The sequence below is a fragment of the Macrotis lagotis genome, chromosome 3 (genome assembly GCF_037893015.1).
Source record: "Macrotis lagotis isolate mMagLag1 chromosome 3, bilby.v1.9.chrom.fasta, whole genome shotgun sequence".
Taxonomy (NCBI): domain Eukaryota; kingdom Metazoa; phylum Chordata; class Mammalia; order Peramelemorphia; family Peramelidae; genus Macrotis; species Macrotis lagotis.
Window position 1 is genome coordinate 122,345,843 of NC_133660.1, and position 23,570 is coordinate 122,369,412.

Here is a 23,570-nt window from a genome sequence, read left to right on the forward strand (position 1 = left end):
AGTGAACACAGATATATGAATAACTCATATCACTAGTTTTCATTTTCCAGTTTTTCAAATTCAGTTTTATTTTCAGTTCTAAATTCTCTCCTTCTCCCCATCCCCTATTCATTGAAAAGGCAAGAAAAACAAAGCCCATTATAAATATGTATAATCATGTCAAACATAAGAGACTGAAGTTGGCCACATTATAGAAGAAAGGAGGGAGGAAGGAAGGAAGGAAGGAAGGGAGGGAGGAGGGAAGAAAGGGAGGGAAGGAGAGAAGGATGGAAGGAGAGATGGAAGGGGGAAGGAGGGAAGGAAGGAAGGAAGGAGGAAAGGAGGAAAGAAGAAAGATAATATATTTCAATCAGATCACCAATTTTAAGAAAATGAAAACAAAAAATATGCTTGGTACTATAATGGTGCTAAACATAATTTGTCTTCGGCTATTCAGAAGGAGCTTTAGGATGTCAGAAAGTCTTAGGGTTATCATAATGATACAGTTCCATTTTTAAAAAAAAGACATTCTGATCTGAGATTTATGGTTTCTTAGATTTTTGAAAGAATAGAAGTTTATCTTTGTGTATTTAACTTCTTCATATGGTTCAAATATAGCAGAAAGGTTATTATCAGTTGGCAAATTAAGTCTTGTGTATTAATGAGTCTTGGTCTGTGTATGGATGAGAAACATATATAATTGGCTATTTATCCATATACTATCAGTTCTTTAGACATTTTCCTTTCAAACACACACTCCTATCATACAAGTTTGTTTATCTAAAAACTAATACAGGGGTATTTATAAAGCATAGCCACATGATAGTTTCTAACTTTAACCCAAAGTCTGATTCAATCATTCTGCCGCAAACCAAATGTATTATTTATGGTATATAATTGAATTCTTCCAGATTGAATAAAGTTAGTATGTATTCCTACCATAATCCTGGGATAAATATAACTTTAGATCTATTCCCATATTCTAGTAAAATTAAATGTCAATTCTGCTTTTACTGACAAATTCATTAGGGCCAAAGGAAGAATAAAAATTTTACCCTTTAAATAGTCTACATTTAAGAAAAATAATTATTTCCATCCTAAGTGGCATTCAAGAAGCAAGGATACCAGAGAGTACTCTAAGAAAGGAGTAAAGGGGCAGCTAAGTGGAGTAGTGGATAAAGCACTGGCCTTGTAGTCAGGAGTACCTGGGTTCGAATCCGGTCTCAGATACGTAATAATTACCTAGCTGTATGGCCTTGGGCAAGCCACTTAAGCCCATCTGCCTTGCAAAAACCTAAAAAAAAAAAAAGAGTAAAAAAGAAATAGCAAGACAGTTAAGCCTCTACTTCTCTTGTTCATAGTTTTAGTACCCTGGCCCCTAAACCCCTGCCAAATGGCATGCAACAATATCAGTAAGACTGAACTGGAACATTTAGGGAGGAGGAAACATAGACAAAGGTAGGCCAAATCACTATCACTAAAGCTGATCCTTGTGTTTCTCAGTTAATATAAGAAACCTAGGACATGCAATGAGCAAACAAGCAGGAAATTAAATAATTAGACAGATGGACAGATAGATTAGATTAATAGATCAATAGATACACAGATACATAGATTCATAGATATGTGATAGATTAGATAGACAGACAGATAGATGATAGGATGGATTTATGGATGGATGGATGGATGGATGGATGGATGGATGGATGGATGGATGGATGGATGGATGGATAGATGGATAGAACATTGTCTCTATTAAGGTTGTAATCCACAGAATGAATTGATTCTAAAGACCTGTAAAAACTAATGTTAGGTAAAGACTGATGGAGTGCTTTCTGTGGGGGGGAGGGGGGAGGGAAGCAAGATTGGGGGTAAATGTAAAACTCAAATAATATCTTTAATAAACATAAATTTAAATTTAAAAAAATAAAAATAAATAAAAGGGCCCTAAATTCTGAGCCCTGGGACAAAACCTGAGGTGTCTCCACCCTGGTAATATAGCTCTAGGTTCTGGAGGTTCTCAAGAAAAGTGAGGTGGCACTCCCCAGGAAACCAGAAGAGCCTTTCAACTACTTTCCTAAGCTGTAGGGAGACAGTGGCCTTCACTGCTTTCTGGCTAACATGATATAATAACATTTGTAACACTCACAAGTTTTTTTGAAATTTATCTATTTTAAAATATTGTTTAATTTGTTTTATAAGAAATTTCCTTAATTTTACTTCACAAATCATTATTTCCATGAATATATTTTCCATTTCAATTTTTGAATTGTTCAGTATTTTTTCAGTTAATATTATATTATATTATATTTGTAAGCTTGTGAAAAAAAATTAATGTTAGTTAAATCATGTTTGCTCTTAAATTCCTGACTTCACTTTAATCCACTGTGCATAATACTCTTGTTGCCCCTCACAATGTTTCAAACTTATTTTAACAGGAGTTTAGTCGTTCTTTTTTAAATAGTAAACTCCTGAAAGTTTTGTCTTTCCTTAAAAGCAATTATATTGGGCTGTCTGCAATGGAGAATACCATCTGTATCCAGATAAAGAACTGTGGCATTTGAACAAAGTTCAAGGACTATTCCCTTTAATTTAGGAAAAAAAACCATATATATTATTGTCTGATCTTGTTATCTCATACTTTGTTTCTTCCTTAAGGATATGATTTCTCTCTCATCACACTCAATTTGGATCAATGTACAACATGGAAACAATGTAAAGACTGGCAAATTGCTTTCTATGGGGGGTGGGGGAGGGAAGTAAGATTGGGGAAAAATTGTAAAACTCAAAATAAAATATTTAATTATAAACTTAAAAAAAATTATAACATTTCCCATTTTAAATCTTTGCAGCTTGACTTTCAAAGCTCTCCATAATAGTACTCCCAACCACTCATCCCCAAATTACAACCAACAGCAGCAAGTCTTATTAGACCAAACTCCTTATTGATTCTAACAAAGGCCTGCTTATTCTTGCTAATGATAGACAAAGTTCAGATATCTTTCTAGAGCACTCCCAATCCTATCCATAAAATGCTCTCTTTTCATATCAGAATCAGACATGTAAAGTATCAATGCTGATTAGTTAGTTAAAATTTTCCAATTAAAGAAAGTAGACAATCGTGTATACTTTGAGAGAGATAGAGAGAAGGAAGGGGGAGAGATGAGTTGTATTACAATTGAGAGGTAGCATACCTCAGTAGAAATGATAGTGAATGGAAATCAAACAAATCTTGGCTCATCTCTACCATTAATCAGCTGTGTGGCCTTCAAGAGACTTTGAAACTCAGTTTACTCATCTGAAAAATGGAGCTAAATTAAAATGATTATTACTATATCTTTTGGTTTTACTGTTTTATGAGTTCTTGTTTTTTTTTGCTTTAATGAGGTCATATATTATTACAATAGCTACATGCTCAGAAGAATGATTATAGTAACAGGAGGGAGAGAAAGAGAGACAGACAGAGAGGGAAGAGAGAGATAAAGGAGAGAGCTGCATTGGGACCTCTTTATCCATCAAACTTTTGGAATAAAACATTATAAATTAGCACAAAGATTCAGTAACATTTGTGATATCAATTTTCATATGAAAACTTGGAATTCTACAGATGAGAGACAGAATTTCTCTGTCTCTAGAATTTCACAGAAATTCTAATTCCTAATTGTAACCATCCATGTTCTGGATGAAAGTCCACGATCTCAACAAAATTCTCTCTTATACTGGTCAGGATTTCAAGAGGAATAGCAGTGAGTATTAATACCACATTAAATTTAGTCTTTGAGTTGATACGTCCCTCAAGTGACTGATTTATTCTAAAGTTGTCATGAAAGTTGGTAAAACAAATTCCTGAAATCTGAGAGTTGGGGATAAAATTTTTTGTTGAAAAAAGAGCAGTGTTTGAAGGATTTAAGCAGTGATTGATGATAGTGTTAAATTACTACATTAATTGTGTCAAGTCCCCCTTTATAATGTAAGTTCCTTAGAGATAGAGTCTCTTTATTTTTGCTTATATTTGGGTCTGGCCCATGATAAACATTTCCTAAATGGTTGTTGCCTATTTATTGAGAAACATAATGTGAAAGGAATGGAGCCAAGATGATAAAGGCAGGGACCCATCTGAACTATTCTAAATTCCCCCTCCAAAAAATTTTAAAATAATCCTCAAATAGTAAGCTCCTGAAAGCCTTGCCCTTCCTTAGAAACAATTACTTTATTTGTAACTTTAAATCTTTGTTGCTTGCCTTTCAAAACTCTCCATAATATTGTCCTCCAACCACTCATTTCCCCATTACTATCAACTAACCCCCCCCCCCATTCGTTCAAGCTCCTCATCGGACTCTTAAGGAAGATCATCTCATTTCCTGTTAATAATTTTTCTAAACTACTCCCCAATCCTTTTCATGGAATACTTTCTTTTATTTTTCCATATCAGAATCTAGGTTGGAAAGCATCAATACTAATTGATGATAGTTAAAGTTATCCAATGAAAGAAAATAGGCAATCATGGATATTGTTTGAGAGAATAAGAGGAGGGGATGGGGTGAGTTGTATTAGACTTGAGAGGTTATATACCTCAGTAGAAATAGTAGGGAAGGGGATAACAATTCTTGGCTCTTCTCTACCATTAATTATCTGTGTGGCCTTCAAGAGATTTTAGATCTGTTTACTCATCTATAAAATGAAATAGCTAAAGTAAATGATTCTTTATCTATTGATTTTACTTTTTTATGAGTTCGTGTTTTCATATGAGTTCAGATAATAAATAGCTTACATACTCAGAAGAGTGAAATAGTAATAGGAGAGAGAAAGAATGTAGAGAGATCCATAAGACCTCTTTTTTCATCAAACAGAATACTATTATAAATTAGCAAATAGATTCAATAACATTTATGATCTCAACTTTCATATGAAAATTTAGAATTTTACAATCAGAGTCATTCATGGAAATTCTAAATCCTAATTGTTACCATCTATGTTCTGACTAAAAGTCTATGATCTCAGGGGTGACTAGGTGGCGCAGTGGGTAAAGCACTGGCCCTGAAGTCAGGAGTACCTGGGTTCAAATCTGATCTCAGACACTAAAATAATTACCTAGCTGTGTGGCCTTGGGCAAGCCACTTAACCCCGTTTGCCTTGCAAGAAAAAAAACCTAAAAAAAAAAGTATGATCTCACCAAAGTTCTCTCTTTTATAGTCAAGATTTCAAGACAAATAACAGTAAGTAATATAACATTAAAATATAGCTTTCTCATTTGAATTGATGCATTCTAAAGTTGTCACAGGAGGTTGGTGGGACAAATTCTTAAAATCTAAGTGTTAGGGATAAAATTTGGGGGGGGGAGATAAGAGAAGTTGTACAGTGATACTGAAGATAGGGTTAAATTCCTGCATTAATTGAGTCAAGTCCCTCATTACAATGTAAGTTCTTTAAGGGTAGAGTCTTTCTTTTTGCTTGTATTTGTAAACTCAGTTGTAGCCTAGGACCTGGCCCATGGTAAACATTTCATAAATGTTAGTTGCCTGAGAAATATAACATGACTGGGATGGAGCCAAGTGATGGAGTAAAGGCAGGGACTTATCTGAGCTATCCCAAATTCCCCACCAAACAACTTTAAAATAATCCTCAAAATGACATCTGCAGCAGCAAAACCATTCTCAGAATGGGGCAAAACTTTTCCATTCTCCTTGTGTAGACATGAACATGATCATTATGACTTTTAGATGTCAAATCAGCCCCGATTATCCTCATCTCTCTGGCCAGTTAATCCTTTATTCTGTGAGTTTTGGTGGTTCTCTGAACTTGCTAGAGAACCAAATATCTGTCCATACATTTTCACTAATATCTTTCACTGTAATTAGTCAATGTAGCATAGAGAAAATACTGGATAGAAAGTTAAAAGTTGTGTTTTAGTCAGGATCCTTCCACTAATCAGCGGGCTAATTTTCAGCATTTCACTTTGACTTTGCCTTGGTTTCCTTATTTTTTCAGATAAAGAGGTGGGAACGTAGTCTTTAAAGTACATTCTGACTCAAAAACTCAATGAAGTCTTGTATTTTGTATGATTTTCCCTATTCTGATCCATCATGGAATAATTTGAAAAAATAATGGATCATCTGTCCCTTGGCAGAGGGAAAAGGTAGGACAGGGCAAGGGGCTGGCTGCAAAGAGATGAAGCTGAGATTGGCAGCACAAAAATTCCAAAGTGTCTATTCTTGATAGATTACTCCCTAATATACTATACTTATTCTAGTGAAAGAGCTTTTGAGATGGCGAGAATATTCAAAGGATGGGGGAATAGGCAAGAGTATTTAAGAGGTGGTGAAAGTTTTGAGTGAGTAGGTATAGGTGAATGAAAACTGGAAGAGTTTCAAAGGGTCTTCGAGAAGATTGGATTAAAGTAAAGCTTTCAGGACTTTTACATGGTGGACTTAATTACATGGTGGGATGGAAGGAGATGGAAGTGGCAATTAATTATAATCAGCATTATCATAGCTAGCATTTGTATAGCACTTTAAAAATTGCCAAATAATTTACACAAATTATTTCATTTGATCCTTAAAATGATCCCAGGAGATCAGTGCTATTACCACCTGACTTGCCCAGAGTTGCACAATTTGTAAAAACTGAGGCAAAATTGGAACTCACATCTTCCCAACTCTGTACCCTGTCCAATGTATCATTGACCTGTCTTTAGAGTTAGCCAGAGCAGTGGAAATTTGGGGAAAAGGATAAGATTTTAAGGTAACATTTTTGTTTTTTATCATTGCCACTGCTTGAAGGATTGCTTCATAATGAGATGTGATCTGATTATAACTAACAGCTATCAGTCATCCATAGCTTAATCCAATCCTGAGTAATTAAAAAGAAACAAGGGCAGCGGCCTCTACTATCAGTTATTTTTCATTTGGCACCAATTTATCAGTTTGGTTGAAAATTTTCTCTTGCCTTGACAGAAAATAGCAGCCATTCAAAATGTTCATGTGACATTCATCTAATTCTATCCTGAAAAAAAAATCCAACTATATTCAAGAGGATGGGTCTTTGCCTTCCCCTCTTTTTAAAATTACCAGTATATAGATGTGTTATGTAGTACATGCAACAACCATGACTTTTTTTCCCCTAGAAAGTATCTTATTCTAATGGACAATATAGTAGTTAAAATGAAATCCTGGAGTTGATAGCCACCATGATTGAAATATAATATTAGGCTGTCTGCTTAATATAAGTGAGAAATAGGAAATGGCAAAAAAATATGATTAACCAAAGGAAATCCCTTCTCTTTTACTTTCAGGGATACTATTCAAAAGCCTGTGAGTACTTTAAGCAAGCATTTGATACAATCACAGAGTCCATGGATATCCCACTGGTGGATGAAACCAAAGTTCACTATGGAATTGCCAAGGCTCACCAGATGATGGTCGCAGTCAACAGTTACATAGAATCGGCTGACTTTGAGAGTCTCGGTCATCTTCTGACATGGAAGGAAAACCGAAACATTTCCCCAGAAATCACTGCTGGTAAGAGTCAGATAAAGAAATAACTTAATTTTCATAGCCATTGATGGTATGATTCATTGAAAAGTTTGCTGAGTAGTAATCCACCCTGGATTGACCTTGTGCTGCAGGGATGTTAGATACTCTTTGTTGTGTAATATTCCAATTGATTTTAAAGGAATTTCACAAAGCAAAATGGATAGTTATGATCTGTTTAAAGAGCTCACTTCATTTCACACACTATTTTTATAGATATAGTATTACCCAATATGAACTGAGTCATAAAAATGTACATTTAACCTATTCTTATGGACCAAAAAAAATTGACCAAGATATTATTGCATATTTACTACTTTTAATGAAGGTTAAATTTTTTCTACCATGCTCTTCCCCAAATTATGTCCTTTCTCCAAAGGGTTTTGTATTTCATTTGTCCTGATTTTAGCCTCAAAGAAATAGGTTAGAATTTTGAAGCAAAGTAAAAAATTACACCCAAGGTGGGAGCTACATTAGAGTTGATGTGATAAAGATCTAGGGGATTTAGTGGACCACATCCTCAATGAATCAATAATGCAATGTAATAACTTAAAAAGCAGCTAATGCAATCTCTGGATGCATTGAGAGTGATCGTGTCTCTGAGAACATAGAGTGTTAAAGTCTCTGCCCTGGTCAGACTGAAAATAGATTATTATGTCTAGTTCTAGATGTCGCATTAGGGAGAATATTGACAGTCTGGCAAAAGTACAGAGAATGGATGAAAAGCATGCTAATAACTCAGGGTAATGGAGACCATGCCATACACAGATTGGTTAAAAGAACTAGGGATCATTGACCTATAGGAGGGGACTTAGGGTGTAACAAAATAACTATATTTGAAGGGATGTCATGTGGGCAATGTGATTAGACTTGTTCTTGACCTCAAAAAAAGAAAACTAATAATAATACTTAGTGGAACTTGTAAAGAGGAAGATTTAATTTCTAGATAAAGAAAATCTTTGTAATCATTTTAGGTTGCCATAAGAGGAATGGCCTGCTTAGGAAGGTAGCAATTTTCTTGTTTCTTGGGTTAATCTAGAAAAGTCTGAATAACTATTTGTTGATAGTTCTTGGGTCAGTTTCAAATTGAACTAGATAGTCTTGGAGATCCCTTCCATCTCTCATATTCTGGAACTTTGAACCTCCCTTTACATAATAGCTGTGTTCTTGGAAAGTTGCATTCAAATCAAATTTATATGCAGCAAAATATTTAACTTATGTTATGGGAACTTGAATGGAATCATAGTGAATGATTCAGTAGAATGAATGCTAAATGTGAGGATCAGAAGACCTAGTTCACAGACAGGCTTCTCCATTTCCTGCTGTACCTATGTGAGTTTGGTGAAATCACTGAACTACTCTGGTCCTGTAAAATGAAAGGGCTTGGACTAAATAAGCCCCCAAATCTATAATTCTATGAATATTTTTTGAAAAATAATACATTATTATCCAACTTACTCTTTAGACAAATGCAAATATTCATATGTACATTATATAAATCTGTGAGTGTGTTGAGTTCAGTCATTTTTCAGTCATGTCTAACTTTTCATGACCCTATTTGGGATTTTCTTGACAAAGATTCTAGAGTAGTTTGTCATTTCCTTCTCCAGCTCATAGTTACAAAGAAAAAAACTGAGGCAAACAGGGTTAAGTGACTTATCCAGGATCATAGCTAGTAAATATCTGAGGCCAGATTTGAACACATGAAGATGAGTCTTCCTGATTCTAAGCCTAGTCTCTATCCACTATACCACCTAGCAGCTCTGTACATGTGAGTACTTATATACATATGTAATTTATAATGAGAATCTGTACTAAACTTTTTTCAAACTTATTGGTTCTCTGTATAATTAATTAAATATTAGAAAGCTTTATTACCTCTTGCAAGGCAATAGAATACCATTTAATTCATTAACAAAAGGTTCTTCTAATCATCTTTTGATGACCACAATGAAATAAATTGAACAAAAAAGTTTAGTAACAGATGAATTGCAAATGCTGAGTAATTATAATAACCAATCTTGACCCTAGACTAAAAAGACAAAAATGTACCACCCTCCTGTCAATAGAGGTATGGAATTTTTATCATGCATCAGATCTCAATCACTGTGCTATGTTTTGTTGTTGTTGTTGTAAGTGAAGGATCATTGGGTGGGTGAGTTGAGGAAGGGTTATCTGGAAATGTCTGTAATGTCAATAAAGAAATGTCAGTAAAACACATTTTTTTAAAACAACAGTAATTAAAACAAACGCTTTCATTGAAATGGCCAAGTTTTTAGAATATCTTGTATAGATCCTTGAGATTGAATTCTCAAAAACTGGGTATTAGTTATCTAGTTTTATGACTTTTCCATTTCTTTGGTTTTGCCTCTTCCCTTCTGTTGTCATGCTTTTTTAAAATAGTTTTTTTTCCTTTGAATGATATTTTATTTTTTCAATTATATGTAAAAATAATTTAATTTTCTTTTTTTTAGAAAAAAGTGAGTTCCATATATTCTTCTTCCTTTCTCTTACACCTTCCTGAGAAGGCAAGCAATTTTATATAGGTTATACATGTAAAATCTTGCAGAGCATATTTCTATTTTAATCATGTTGTGAAAGAAAAACACATTTGCCCCCTTCCAAACACATACACACCCACACAAACACACAGCATAGACACATACACACTCACATATACAAAAAAACAAAGTATGCTCTGTCTGCATTCATATTCCATCAATTCTTTCTCTGAAGATGGTTAGCATGTATCATAATTAGTCCGTTGGAATTGTCTTAGATCATTACTGAAAATAGCTAAGTTAGTCACAGCTGACCATCATACTATTTTCCAAGTTACTGTTTACAATATTCTCCTAGTTCTGCTCACTTCATTTTGAATCAATTTGTATAAGTCTTTCTAGGTTTTTCTGAAATCATTTATCATTTCTTATAGTACTTAAAAGTTATATATCACAATTTATTCAACCATTCTCCAAATGATAGACACGCCCTCAATTTCCAATTCTTTGACACCACAAGACAACCTGTCTATCCATATCCTTTGACCATTTATCAGTTGAGGAATGACCTGTATGTGATACATTTGACTCAGGTTTCTATATATTTAAGAAAAGAGGCCATTATCAGAGAAACTTCATGTAAAATATTTCTCCCAGTTTTCTACTTTCCTTTTAACCTTGACTACATTTGGTATTATTTGTGCAAAAATAGCCACTGTTGTCAATTCAGTCACCCCCATGACCTGCTCCTGGCTAGTGGAGACCCGGGGCTTCACTGTGTATGATCTTACTCCTTCCTGGCTTTCATGGAGGTTTGGGGTCTCACTGCTGACTTGGGCCAGGGTTCAGGGTCATAATACTGACTTGCCAAGGTAGCCTGGACTGGACTGTCTCAATCTCACGCCTGTGAGACCGACCTTTCTCTTTGACTTCCTAAGTTGACTTGTGCTGGAAAATTTTCCCCCCTTCCTTTTGTGGGTTCTGCTGCTTCAGAATTAATTTCGAGATGTGTTTTAGTGCTTTTTGGAAATTAATTTGGGGGAGTTCAGGTAATCCCCTGCTTTTATTCCATCATCTTGGCTCTACCCCCTCTGCTGTCCTTTTGGGGAGCAAGAGAAGGAAAAGACTGGAATTTTTGTCAGTTTATTTAAATACTCACTGGGACACTGTAGAAGGTCTGGCAGAGGACTGGCACTATCTATGTATTTCATTTAGCCAATAGATTCATTTTCCCCCACCTTTATCTTCCTCCCTCCACATTGTGAATGAGTTATTTCTTTCTCATTCTTATTGTGCCTTCTGTTTCAAGCCTTCCGTTTTACTCTTGCAAGTTTTCATTTTCTTCCCTATATGCATTAGTTGTTGTTATTGTTTGTCCTTCATTTTCATAGAGCACCATGATATCAGGAGTGTGATGTTGTGACTTGCAAGTGAATTGAATTTAAATAAGGCAGGGCTGTGCAAAGTTAGCAGCCTCACTCTCTCCCTTTTCTGGAGCCATCTAGGTCCATTGACGCAGTGCTAGATCGATCTCCCACAGCAAAGATTGCATTGTCTGACTTGGACAGGGGAGACTAGATCTACAATCAGAAACATAACCAACAAAACTATCGGTAACAACCTAAAATAGATTGGTTCCCAAATGGGCTAAAATATTTTAATAAGTAAAGGAAATAGCCTATTTCTGGCATAATTCTTTTTTTAGACAAATCAGAAAACAAAATGTTATGTCATGAAACATATTCATTCTTTCCATGTGAGTGTGTCTCAGGCTATAAATAGATCAGTTCTGACCAAATGAAAAATTAAACAAAACCAAAAAGTCACTATATAGATGTACACATGTGTTTAGGTTGAAAAATTATTTTCATTAACCACCAATTAAGCAAAAATTATTATCTTCCCTTGGGAAAAGATGTCCATACCTGTGAGTCAATATTACATCTTGATTATCATTCAATTATCATCTGTGAAAAAGAGTTAGTGCTGGCCCAAGATGATACTGTCAAGGCAATGAGCTATGAAAATATTATTTGCCAAACTGATGAGTTCTCAGATCTTTGGAACTCACCTCTCCTATGAAGAAGCATCCTCAAACTTGCTGCCAAGAGCTCCCGTGTACTCAGTAAAGGGCAGATCAAAGATCAGGAAGATGCTGTATAAAAACTGTGCCTTCATCCTCCCCTTAGAGACTTCCAACCCCTCCAAACAAATCATTAACTCACAGAGCCAGCAATATTCTTTTAAGCAGAAGGAACCTATCCCCTTAAGGGAATAGACCAGCAAGAACACTCAGGTCTATAGATAAAACAGAGCTATGATTCATTCACCAATAATCATCCATCACCTTTATGTCTTTCCAAGGGAACACAGCAAACACAAAGAGCCTTCCTTTTATTCTAATAGATGCAAGAGGGTTGGAAGATGTCAATATTGCATGTCTTCTTTGTGATGATAATAATGAGGAAGATGAAATATCTTCACCAAAACTGATGAATTTAGGAAGAATTAAAATGTGTCCTAGACCCCCTCCCCCAAACACCATCTCCTACCACTCCAAAAATCATACACACTCAGACCCAAATACACCTAGAAATCTGTCAGTTCTTTAGACATCAGGGCTTTCCTGTGGATTTCTCCAGAACAAAGTATATTTTCTTTATTAGAACTATTATCTCTGCAACCGGGGGGAAATTCATTTCTTTTGCATAAAAGACTAATACATCTTGTCTTTTGAAGATGGCAGCTGTACATGTGGAAACAGTGGTACTCTGTGAAACAAAACTGCCCTTCATTTATCTTAATAGGGACATTAACCTAGAAGTGTAATTATAGCCAGTAAAAACCGACATTGTTAACCACTTCCCCGCTCTATGATAGGGCCATCTCTCTAATACACTTCCTTGGGGCATCCAGACACAAGTCATCTTTAAGGGTTCCTAGTTGCTCTATAGAAACAAAATGCAAAAATAGATTTATGGAACCTGTTGAAATACTGATCATTCCAGTTTGAAAGACATTTATAATTCCCTATCTTCAAAAGTCCCAAATGACTTTTTTTTTTTTATCAAATTGTATTTTAAATGAAAGGCAGTGTGGAATAATAGACAGAATACGGCAGTAAGGAGCACCTGGGTTTGAATGCAGCCTATGTCATTCACAAGCTCTAGAACCAGAGGTAAGAACCTCTCTTGAGACAGTTTTCTAATCTATAAAATGGAAATAATAGCACAGTTAGAATCAAATGAAGCAGGAGAATTGGGATTCTAATCAATCCATATAAGTACTTACTTGGATAGTGCATTAGATATTTATTGTTTTTCACATAATTTCACATTAATGATTTGCAAACATTAAATCATTATATCATTCAACAGGTGTTTATCAAAAGCTTGTGCTGTACACTGTGCTTAGCTATCACCATAATTACCATCTAATAATATTTTTTACAGGAAAGAATAAGGAGCCCATAATTTGGCTCCCTCCAGTTTTATTTTATCATTGAAATATTCATTGGAAAGTGGACTAAGGATTAGATAGGAATGATTCTAGATAGTGTCAAGCTCAAATAGAAACAGGGCCACTAAACTATACTTAAGTATTCTTACTATTAATACTAGCTATATTTTATTATGGTTTTATTTATTTTCTTATATTTTCCAATTAAATTTTAATCTGGCTGGCCCACAATGGGGTGTTACATACATCCAACCTGAAGTCAAGTGTTTGACACCTCAGTAATCTAGACCAAGGGCAGGGAAAGACCCATAATCTGATGCCACCATGTTGAGTGCAGGTTTGACTTGAAATTCAATAAATCTAGGAGTTTTTAAGAGTTGGAATTAATTAGATGTTTGACCAAATATAACAGGCAAATGATGATATTAAATATCTTGGGAGAAAAAAATGTTCCTCACCCCTGATCTAGACAAACTGCCAGATTAAAAAGATGTGGAATCTTAGAGATGATCTGGTTGAATCTTCTCCTTTTATACATGAAAAAGCATACAGTTTGCAGGTTTTCCATAATATCTGACTATTCTTTTTATCACTCAGGATTTTAGATCTTTTTTCAAAAAAGGTAAAAAGAATGTGTATACATATTTAAATAAACAAACACTATGTTTCATATATATATATATAGACACACATACACCATGTATACACATGCTATGTGTTTCTGTGAAACATGCATGTGTACACATATATAAAATATGTGTAACATATATATATGATTGTGTGTGCTTTTATACTGTATGTGCATATATATATATATATGTATATATATATATGCCTATTACTTCAGTCATTTTGCACACTTTGTTATTAAGTCCCAGGTCAGATTGCTTCACTAGTCCATAGCCTTGTTTCTCCAGCTTAATTCCTCCAAAATTCAAGCTATGAAGGTTACCAAGTGAGAGGACTGGACTGGGTTAATATAGATTCACTGCAATTTATGTAAAAACACCTTAAATCATATGACCTACTGATAGTCATAAGGTCATTTTTACAAGTACTTTGAACTATTAGAAGGATATAAACTAATGTTATTTCACTTAGAAACATTCCCAGGAAATTAGTGAACTGTTTGCATCTCAGAGGATCAGAGGATTTTAGAGTTAGATGAAACCTTTATTTTGCAATAAAGTGAGACCCAGGGTGGTTCAGAGAATTGCCCCAAATCACAAAGCATGAGAGTGGTTCAACCAGGATTGAAAGTTAGACCCTTTGGTTTCTAGTCCAGTAGTCTCTCATCACATGATTCTAGAACCATCTCCTTCATTATCTAGTTAATAGATTTACCTATGTATCAAAAGATATATATTTATATTAAAATTCTAAATGAAAATATTTATAATAAAAAAGAAAAGTTTAGAAGTCAAATTCATCTCTCCTTGAGAATTATTCAGTTTACTATTTTTCTCTCATTCAAATTAATAGTAAATATTCAAATTAATTTTAATCTAAAAACTACATTATTTTAGAGAAGTAGATATAAAATAATTTTAATATATTAAAACTCACATTTTGTTCTCAAAATGGTTTATAATGGTCAGGCTAGTTCCATTTGCCATTTTTTACCCAATCAAATAGCTAATATTTACCAAATGCCTGCCTATGGGCCAGCATTATCTAGAGGATACACAAAAAATGTTAGTCATTCTATCCTTCAAGAATCTATTGTCTAATTGAGACAAAGAGGCTTATACACACGAAATAGTTAAGGAACTCTATGGCAGCACACCCTACTGTTATATGATTCTGTCCAGTGTTTCCCAATATTCCCAATAACAGTATCTGTTAAGTCATCCCCTTTCCTATCTTCCCCTTCCTTTACATTCTCAAGGCCATCTTCTAAACCCTTCTTTCTCTGACATCTAAATTGCCCCAGTAACTTCCCAAGTGGCTACTTCTCTATTTCCATTCCCTCCATTATAACAAATCCTGAAGAGTTACCACATTAATTTTCCTGACATACATTGGTCATGTTATTCCCCTATTACAAACAACAGCATCAACTTTCATTTTTGTCCTTTTTTTTTGTTTTTGCTCTTCCAAAATCTAGCAAATTGTAGTAGTCACTTAATATGTTTGTTGAATTAAAATGAATTTTTAAATGACAATTCAAAAGTATGCTCTTGTCAACTTTGTCATGTTTTCATTAAGGAGAGAATGATTCCCATATATTGGAAAGTAAATATTAAAATTACCCCCCCCAAAATTGATTTAGCATCACTTCTTATGACTTTTCAGTGAAAATTATTCTCCTGTCCATTATTTTGTCATAACCAAATTTATGGAAATATTTAAAAACAGAATGGTTTGTAGAAAATCCAATAAAAAAGAAAAGAATGCATTTTCTGTCCCAATGCTATTTGATGAGTGTACCCATATACAGAAGAAGAGAAATGCAATAATTTTTTCTGAGAGGACTTGTCATTTTCCAAATAGAGTACCATCCCTAGGTCTGTCTTACTATTCTGCAATTGTTTAGGTTTTCTCTGAGGAAGGTAAAGTGGAGAGTCAAGATCAAGTATCTGTTAAGACTTTTGAAAGAAGAAAGTTAATAAGCATTTAGTAAGTTCCTACTGTGTTCCAGCCACTGTACTAAGCTCTGGTGATACAAAGATTTTTTTTAAAGGGATTCCTGACCTCAGGGATGAAGGCCACCAGGAGAGATAAGATGTATGTACAAATATTATTAAAATAAATGCAAGGTCTTAGAGACAATGTATTTTAAGGACTTTATTTTTTTTAAGGCAATGGGATTAAGTGACTTGCCCAAGGTCACACAGCTAAGCATTAAGTATCTGGGCATGAATTTGAACTCAGGTCCTCCTGACTCCAGGACTGGTGCTCTATCCACTGTGCCACCTAGCTGCCCCCTATTTTGAGGACTTTAAGTAGGATCAGAAAAGGCTTTGCACAGAAGAAAGCATTTGAGCTAAATCTTGGAAGAATGGAGGATTCTAATAGGCAAAAATGAGAAGGAAGTAAAGGATGTCCAGAACAAAAACACAAGAGTTAGAGTGCTGTGTGTAGGGAACTGGAAGGCAACAAGCTTGGTTACATCTCAGACTACCATAGAGGTAATGACCCATAAGGATGGGAAGATAAGTTGGGACCAGATTGTTAAGGAATTTTAAAGCAAAACAGAGAAGTTTATTTTTGTCATGCAGTTAAGAAAAACAATGGAGTTTATGGGGCAAGGGAATGGTGCTGTCAGAATTGTGCTTGAGAAAAATCATTTCTGCAACTCTAAGGAGAATGAGAGTGTCTAGAGACTTGAGTCAGATTAAAAAACAGGTATCATAATGTCAGGTAATCTGTTCATGCTTTAAGTATTGTTCATTTGCAGTCTTAGACAACGATGCCAAAGGAACTTTTTGAGTGGACCTGATCACTGGAAGGTGTTCCTACTTCACAAATCTAGCCTTGGTCACTTAATAAATATCTAGCTATGTGACCCTGGGCAAGTCACTTAACCCTTTTGTCTTGCCAAAAAAACAAAACCTGAAAACCAAAACATAGTACCTACCTCAAATTTTTGGTTTATGGCATTAGCTATCAACTGTGACACTTAGAAAATCATCTAAAGTCTCTAAATCTCAGTTTCCTCATCTGCTAAATGCTAATGTTTATTCATCATTTCTGGAAAAAGATTGCATCACAGAAATGAGGTTCAAATGAATTAATACATGTGAAATGTTAGCAAATTTTAAAGAGCTATGTAAATGTCAGTTCTGGATGCTTATCTTCTCTATGAATTTATCTCCACCCAGTTTAAACCCACCTATATTTTTAGTTCCACAAGTTTTAGGAAACACTATGGAATAATGGTTAGTGTACTGGTCTTGGAGTCAACAGACTGAGTTCAGTCCTATGTCTAACACTGAACAGCTGGCTGAGCAAGGTGCAACAAATATTACCTCCATCTGTAAAATGAAGATAATATTTGTAGCACCTAGCTTACCAGGTAGTTGTGAGGAACAAACAAGATGAAACACATAAAGTGTATTGAAAACTATACAAATGTGCTATATAAATGTCAACTATTATCATCATCATATGTTTATTACCTCCTGGGTATGCTAATGCTTTTTTAATTAAATTTACCTCTTCCAAGCTTTAAGATGGTTCCCTAGTTCTAGTATTCTATTATTTAGTGGAAAAGTAAGTATATGTTTCCTCCTTCCAAACCTTTTGTGATTTTATAGGCTTCAATCCCCTTTCAACCTTTCATCTGTCTGAAATGAGATCTGGCACTATTAGCCTGTCTTCATATATGATTTCTTCCACTCCCCTCATTTCAGGTGCCTTTCTAGCCAGATAATCTAACCATAGTAATTGATATTTTCCTGATCATCTGTCACAGAACTGAGTGAAATAGTGAGGGGAGCACTGAACTTAAGTTGGATAGGAAAGAAAAAAGTCTTTCATTATGGCACTGTACTAAAGGAAATACTGAGTTCTAATCCAACTTTTAAACAAGTCACTTAATCTTGAGCAGCTCCCTGACTTCAAGCAATCTAGAGATTTCTATCTGCCTTTGTAGAAAGAGTTCCTGAAGCCCTTATAGAAAATGGTTTTCTAGAACTATAAATCTGTGTTTGTCTAATAAAGGAGTCTCTTTAAAGAAGGCATAGTACAGTCACCCAAGAACAAATGAAAAAAAAAAAACCACTTTTCCTGCTTTGAAGAAAGAGGGAGGGAGAACATTGCTGTGGAATGTTGTACACCTTATCAGGTAGAATTGCTTTATTGATCTACCTCACTTAATCATTTTTCTTTGTTATGAGAGGGTTCAATTGGAACAGAAGAACTATTGGGGTGGGGGGACTATAAAAATCAAAAGGCTATTTCGTTATGCCTAGGACTCCTGATTTGCTCAAACCGTCTAAGATTTTAGGAAGTTGTCATGAGACTTGAAAGATTGCTTGGCTTGATTTGCCTAAACTTGCATATTCGGTCAGTATTCCATTTATGACTCCAGCCCCTCTTCCTGACTCTCTTTTGGTTATGGTCTGTCTTTGTTCTCAAAGAGGACCATGATAGCAAGAAGGTGATGCCAAGACTTGCAAGGGAAGGTGGATTAAAGTGAGAAAGTGCTCTACAAAGTCACCAGCCCCATAGTCTCCTCTAGGTATCTGGGTCAAGTGGCAAGATTTAAATTAGGAGATTGGAGATGTCCCCAGATGCAGTGGGAGACCTTGATCTTTTTAAGCTAAGGTGTTTCCCATGTCTCAGTTTGACTGAGGCTATGCCCATTCAATAAAGTATAAAAATTAAGAAATGAGGTATAAAATTGCCTTTCTTAAACTAGTCCCAAAAAAAGTATATCTCTCAATGAACCAGCCAGAGAGAAAATGATGGAAGAAGAGGAGAACTGAGACACAAATAGAAGTATTTTCCCATTAGAAAGCATTCCTTCAATCGCAGGAAGATGTTACAATTTATTTGTGATAGGTCTGATCAATTTAGGCTAACATCAGACCTGGCTTAATGACAACAATTAGTGTTGAACATGTGTTACAGATTGAAGGCTGTCTGATTTATCCTTTCTATTTCTTTCATTTATAAAAACAATATAAAACCTACATTTGTGTTTTTTTTCCATTTTTCATATGAATGCAAGATAAGAAAATGGCACAACTATATTAGGTCTTATTCCGTATGATGATCATAGTCTAACATTTATTTATTTTCACCAGTTCCAAAAATGACATATATGACTAATTTTAAATTGCTTTCTATTATATTTTTCAAGTTCCTCTTCTTTGGTTGTTCTGTTACTAATTGGTGAGCAAGTTTTCTGTAAAGCTAGTTACTTAAAATTATAAGAACAATATTGTGAATGACAGGCTTAGTAATGAAAGGGATCTTTTGGGCATCTAGTGCAATATCCTCATTTTGCAAATAAAGGAAATGGAACCAAGAAAGATTAGATATGACTTTATGAGGTTCCAACCTGGCTTCCTTGCTGCTTTAAGTTAGCATTCAAAAGCCTAGTTAAATCATGATGTACTAGAACAAGGCAACTTTTCCACAGTGGACAGAGTGTTGAGTCTGGAGTCAGGAGGACCTGAGTTCAAATTTCACTTCAATTACTGTGACCCTGGGGAAGTCACTTAATTTTGTTTGCCTCAGTTTCTTCATCTGTAAAATGAACTGGAAAAGGAAATGGCAAACTATTCAAGTATCTTTGCCAAGAAAAACCCAAATGAGAACAGGACTGAAACAATAACACAAATTAACCTAATTCTAAGAGAACAAGCCTGAATTATGTCTTCTAGGAGATAGGAAGTCTGAAAGATAATGAAGGAAGAAGTAAGATATTCTCCCTATTCCTAGGCAAAATTTTGAAAAGATCACTTCCTAAAACCCTTCTTTCTAGGGCAGTATGCTGTTTAAGGACCCCTATCCTTCTTCCTTCCAATACAGCACCTCATTTTGTGCTGCTTATCTTTGGATGCCTCCTCAGAAGATTATCCCTTGTAAGAATGGAAAGAAGGGAAAAGGAGAGAAGGGGAAGAGAGGAAAGTGAAAAGGAGGGTAGAGAACAACAGTGAAGAGGAGACTGTGGAAGACAGTTCAGCAAAGCTAACTAGCTTATCACAGAATCCAATAGAATATGCACAACTATAGTCACTTCATAATCCACCTCTATCACCATTTCCCTTTGCATTTTCTCTTCTTTGGGACCAAGTTCTGAAATTATAGCAATCTGTTTCTTTTTCACTTTCCATTTACATTATTGTGGTCAAGGTGGACATTGTTTTCCTGTTTCTGCTCTCGGGTTCTAAGCCTTTATGCGAAATCTTTCATTACCTTCATTTTCCACAACTTGCTCATCCATTCCTCAATCAGTGATGACCTCCTTTGTTTTCAGTTCTTTGCTACTACAACAAATACTGTGATAAATATTTTGATGTTAAGGAGCCTTTTCTATCTTCCTTAGCTGTCTTTTCCTAGAGTATGATCACTGGGTCCAGTAAAATGGATGCTTTAGTCTTAACCTTCTTAGAATAATTCAATTGATTTGCAGAATTGCTAGACCAAGTCTCAATTCCACCTACAGTTTATTTTTTTTTTGTCTTTCCAAAATCCAACCAATGCACCATCTTAACTAGACTGCATGTGATCCCTTCTTGGGATTGAATTGCTCACACTCTCCTCAAAAACTATCTCCTCCAAAAGATGCTCAACCTCATTTTCCATAGAATTCTATTACAGCCAGCAGACCTTTTATTTCCAATTCTATAAGTCCTTGACAGAGGAGATAAAGGAATTGATCCCCCCCCCCCCAATTATTAGTTCTCTTCACTTGGAAATTACTTAGATTTTTTATTTACTTATCTATATGTTCCCCAGTAGAAAGTAAGCTTTTTGAAGGCAGGGGATTGTTTCCTTTGTTCTCTTTAGTCTTATTGCCTGCCACAATGTCTAGAATATAGCAGACACTTAATAAAGGCAAATTGAATTACACTGAAATGAATGTATTGAACATTGAATTCAGTGAATTGAACTGAACTGAACTGAATTGAATTAGCTAAACGTCTGAAGGCCAAGTACTCCTCTGGGACTAACCCATACTAAGATGTGAGCTATTTTTGGTTCTCCTAGTTCTCCTGAAAGTACTTGGTTTGCTTTGGGTTTTTTTTTAAAGAGTCTGCTTGTTGACACAAATGAATCTAATTGATTTCTACTGTATAAACCAAAATTGATTTGCTAACATTAATTTACATGTGAAAGCAATACAAAGACTGAAGAATATGTGCTTGATAACTTGATAATGAGAAATAAGTAATATTTTGGGCCAGATTTCCATTTCTCTGCAGTAGGCTTGAGCCATCACACCACTGCACCCGACTGCAGGTTCTCTGAAAGGTCCAAACTTGCTTTCTTTTTTCTTTTCTTTTCCATAATAGGTTATGAGACAGTTGCATAGGAAGTACCAGTATACATTTAATTCTTCCATCCTTTCTCATGTGAATCTCCTCTTTGTTTGCTCCTTTTCACCCTACCAATAGGCATTGACATCACTAGGACAAATAATACAAAGGTCTCAAGTGCAGGTAGCACTTTAAACTCTGATTTTACAAAAGTGTCACTGTGGGGTCATAACTTACATGACTTACATGTAGGATGTGGATCTTTTTGCTGATCTGGACATAATCAGTTAGAGGGAGTCAGAGTGGAATGAGTTGGGAGAACATTTGGAAATAAACATCTGTTAAGATGATGAACAGATGAGTAGAATTTCTGCTTCCAGTAAACCAAATATAAGATCATTCTAAAGATCAGGACCTATTTAAAAAGTCAAGACAATTCTTTAATCTAGTAGGAGTTGTAAAGGATTACAAAGATATTAGATTTTGACACTACCTTTTGAATTGACCCCCTTCTTTCTCCCACTCCTCACTATCAGATACAGAATTTTCTAACCAGTAGACAGTTGAAAATGAAAAGTTTCCTTAGATAACATTCTCAGTTTATTAGGAAATGATAATGTAACCTCATATCCCTTGGGTTGAAAGATCTTTTTTCTTTCCTTTCCTTTTCTTTTGGCTGCCTCTGAGCACTTCCCTATTGGCTGACTTGGCTCAATAAAAGAGAATTCCAGATTGCTCTAACGAAACCTGCCTTACTTTTAGATTCTGCTCACAATTCCTGGTTTCTGATATTGGCACAGACTCTAACTCTCCAATACTCGCCAAGAGAAGGGGAAGCAGGGTTGGGTGCTTGCAGAGGGGTCATTAACAAGCAGTGTGAGTGGCTCAGCTAAGGGGCTTTTGTTCATTAAATTCAGTAAGAGCAAAAGCTATACAAGTGGTCATCTGCAGTCCAGCTCCTAGGGCCTGGGGGAAAGGTTCCCCCAGCTTTCCTCATTTGTCCCCTGGCCCCTGCTGAGGTTACAAGGATAAAGTAGCCAATTTTCATGCTTCAAAACACAATAGGCCCTTAAGTTTTTAGGTCCTTACCCCCTCCCAATAAAAACATATTTTGTCTTGATTTGTGTTTATTGTATCTATTTTATGTTTATTAATTTTACTCTATAGTTATCCCCCTGAGTAAAATGTAAGCTCCTTGAGAACAGGAATTATTTTGGTTGCTTTTGTCTTTTTATCCCCAGAATTTAAGATACAGAAAGAAGATATTTAATAAATATCTGCAAATATGATAAATATCAGTCCCATTTGGATGAGAAATATTGATTTCTGGTAAAGGTTACAATTCTCTCCAATCTTCCTTCTTCTTTATGAAGACTTTAGAAGAAGCAGCTGGACACTGTGGAGAAAAGTTCAGTCTTGGAGTCTGGAAGCTCAGTGTTTAAGTGCTACCTCTGACATACTGGCTGTATGACACTGAGCAAAGCATTTTCCCTCTTGGTATATAGCAGACAAATATCTAAGTCTCCTCTCTACATTACTGTGGATTGGTGGTTCAATTTTCTGTTATGGAGGCTCTCTATGCCAATATTATCACAGATCTTGATGAATGGATGGGTGGATGGATGGATGGATGGATGGATGAATTAGTTAATTGATCTCCCACACACAGAGGAAATCTTTCTAGAGTTTATTTCACAAGTTTTCTCTTTGTTTCTCTTTGATGTGTGTAATATTATCACTTATAGAATGATCTAAAGCATAGGTCGCCTTCGTTACTTTAACATCATTAACTTGTGTAAAAACAGAGTATTTTCTTTCCACTCATTTTTTTATTACTTCAATTTTTTTCCTCCTGCCATTATAACCATCAACTCTTATCATGTTCAGGACAGCTACAAATCCTTCCCTTTGCATATTTTCATTCTTCTCTTTCCACCTCTTTCATGCCAACTTAGAATCAAATTGAGGAAACCTAGCCAATCAGACTTAGAAAGGTAGCCCTTTGGGGGGGACAATATTTCTTTACAGATTTGAAGGAATTCATTACCTCTTCTCATAATGACTGACTTGAAATTCAATCCCTATGTCATTTTGTGAAGTCTCTAGTTTGCATCCTCACTAATTGTCTCTGTGGCTTGGGGGTGTGCATTTCTCAGTGGGAGAACTAT

At 35.3% G+C, this 23,570-nt stretch overlaps 1 protein-coding gene across 1 annotated transcript in view; it reads left to right on the plus strand.

The window, feature by feature from the left end:
* Window positions 1-23,570, plus strand: part of TTC29 (tetratricopeptide repeat domain 29) — a 287,488-nt gene that overhangs the window by 198,687 nt on the left and 65,231 nt on the right. Inside the window, exon 11 of the mRNA XM_074231575.1 lies at window positions 7,271-7,496. Within this exon, the coding sequence (XP_074087676.1) occupies window positions 7,271-7,496 (226 nt within the window). The remainder of the gene's footprint in view (window positions 1-7,270; window positions 7,497-23,570) is intronic.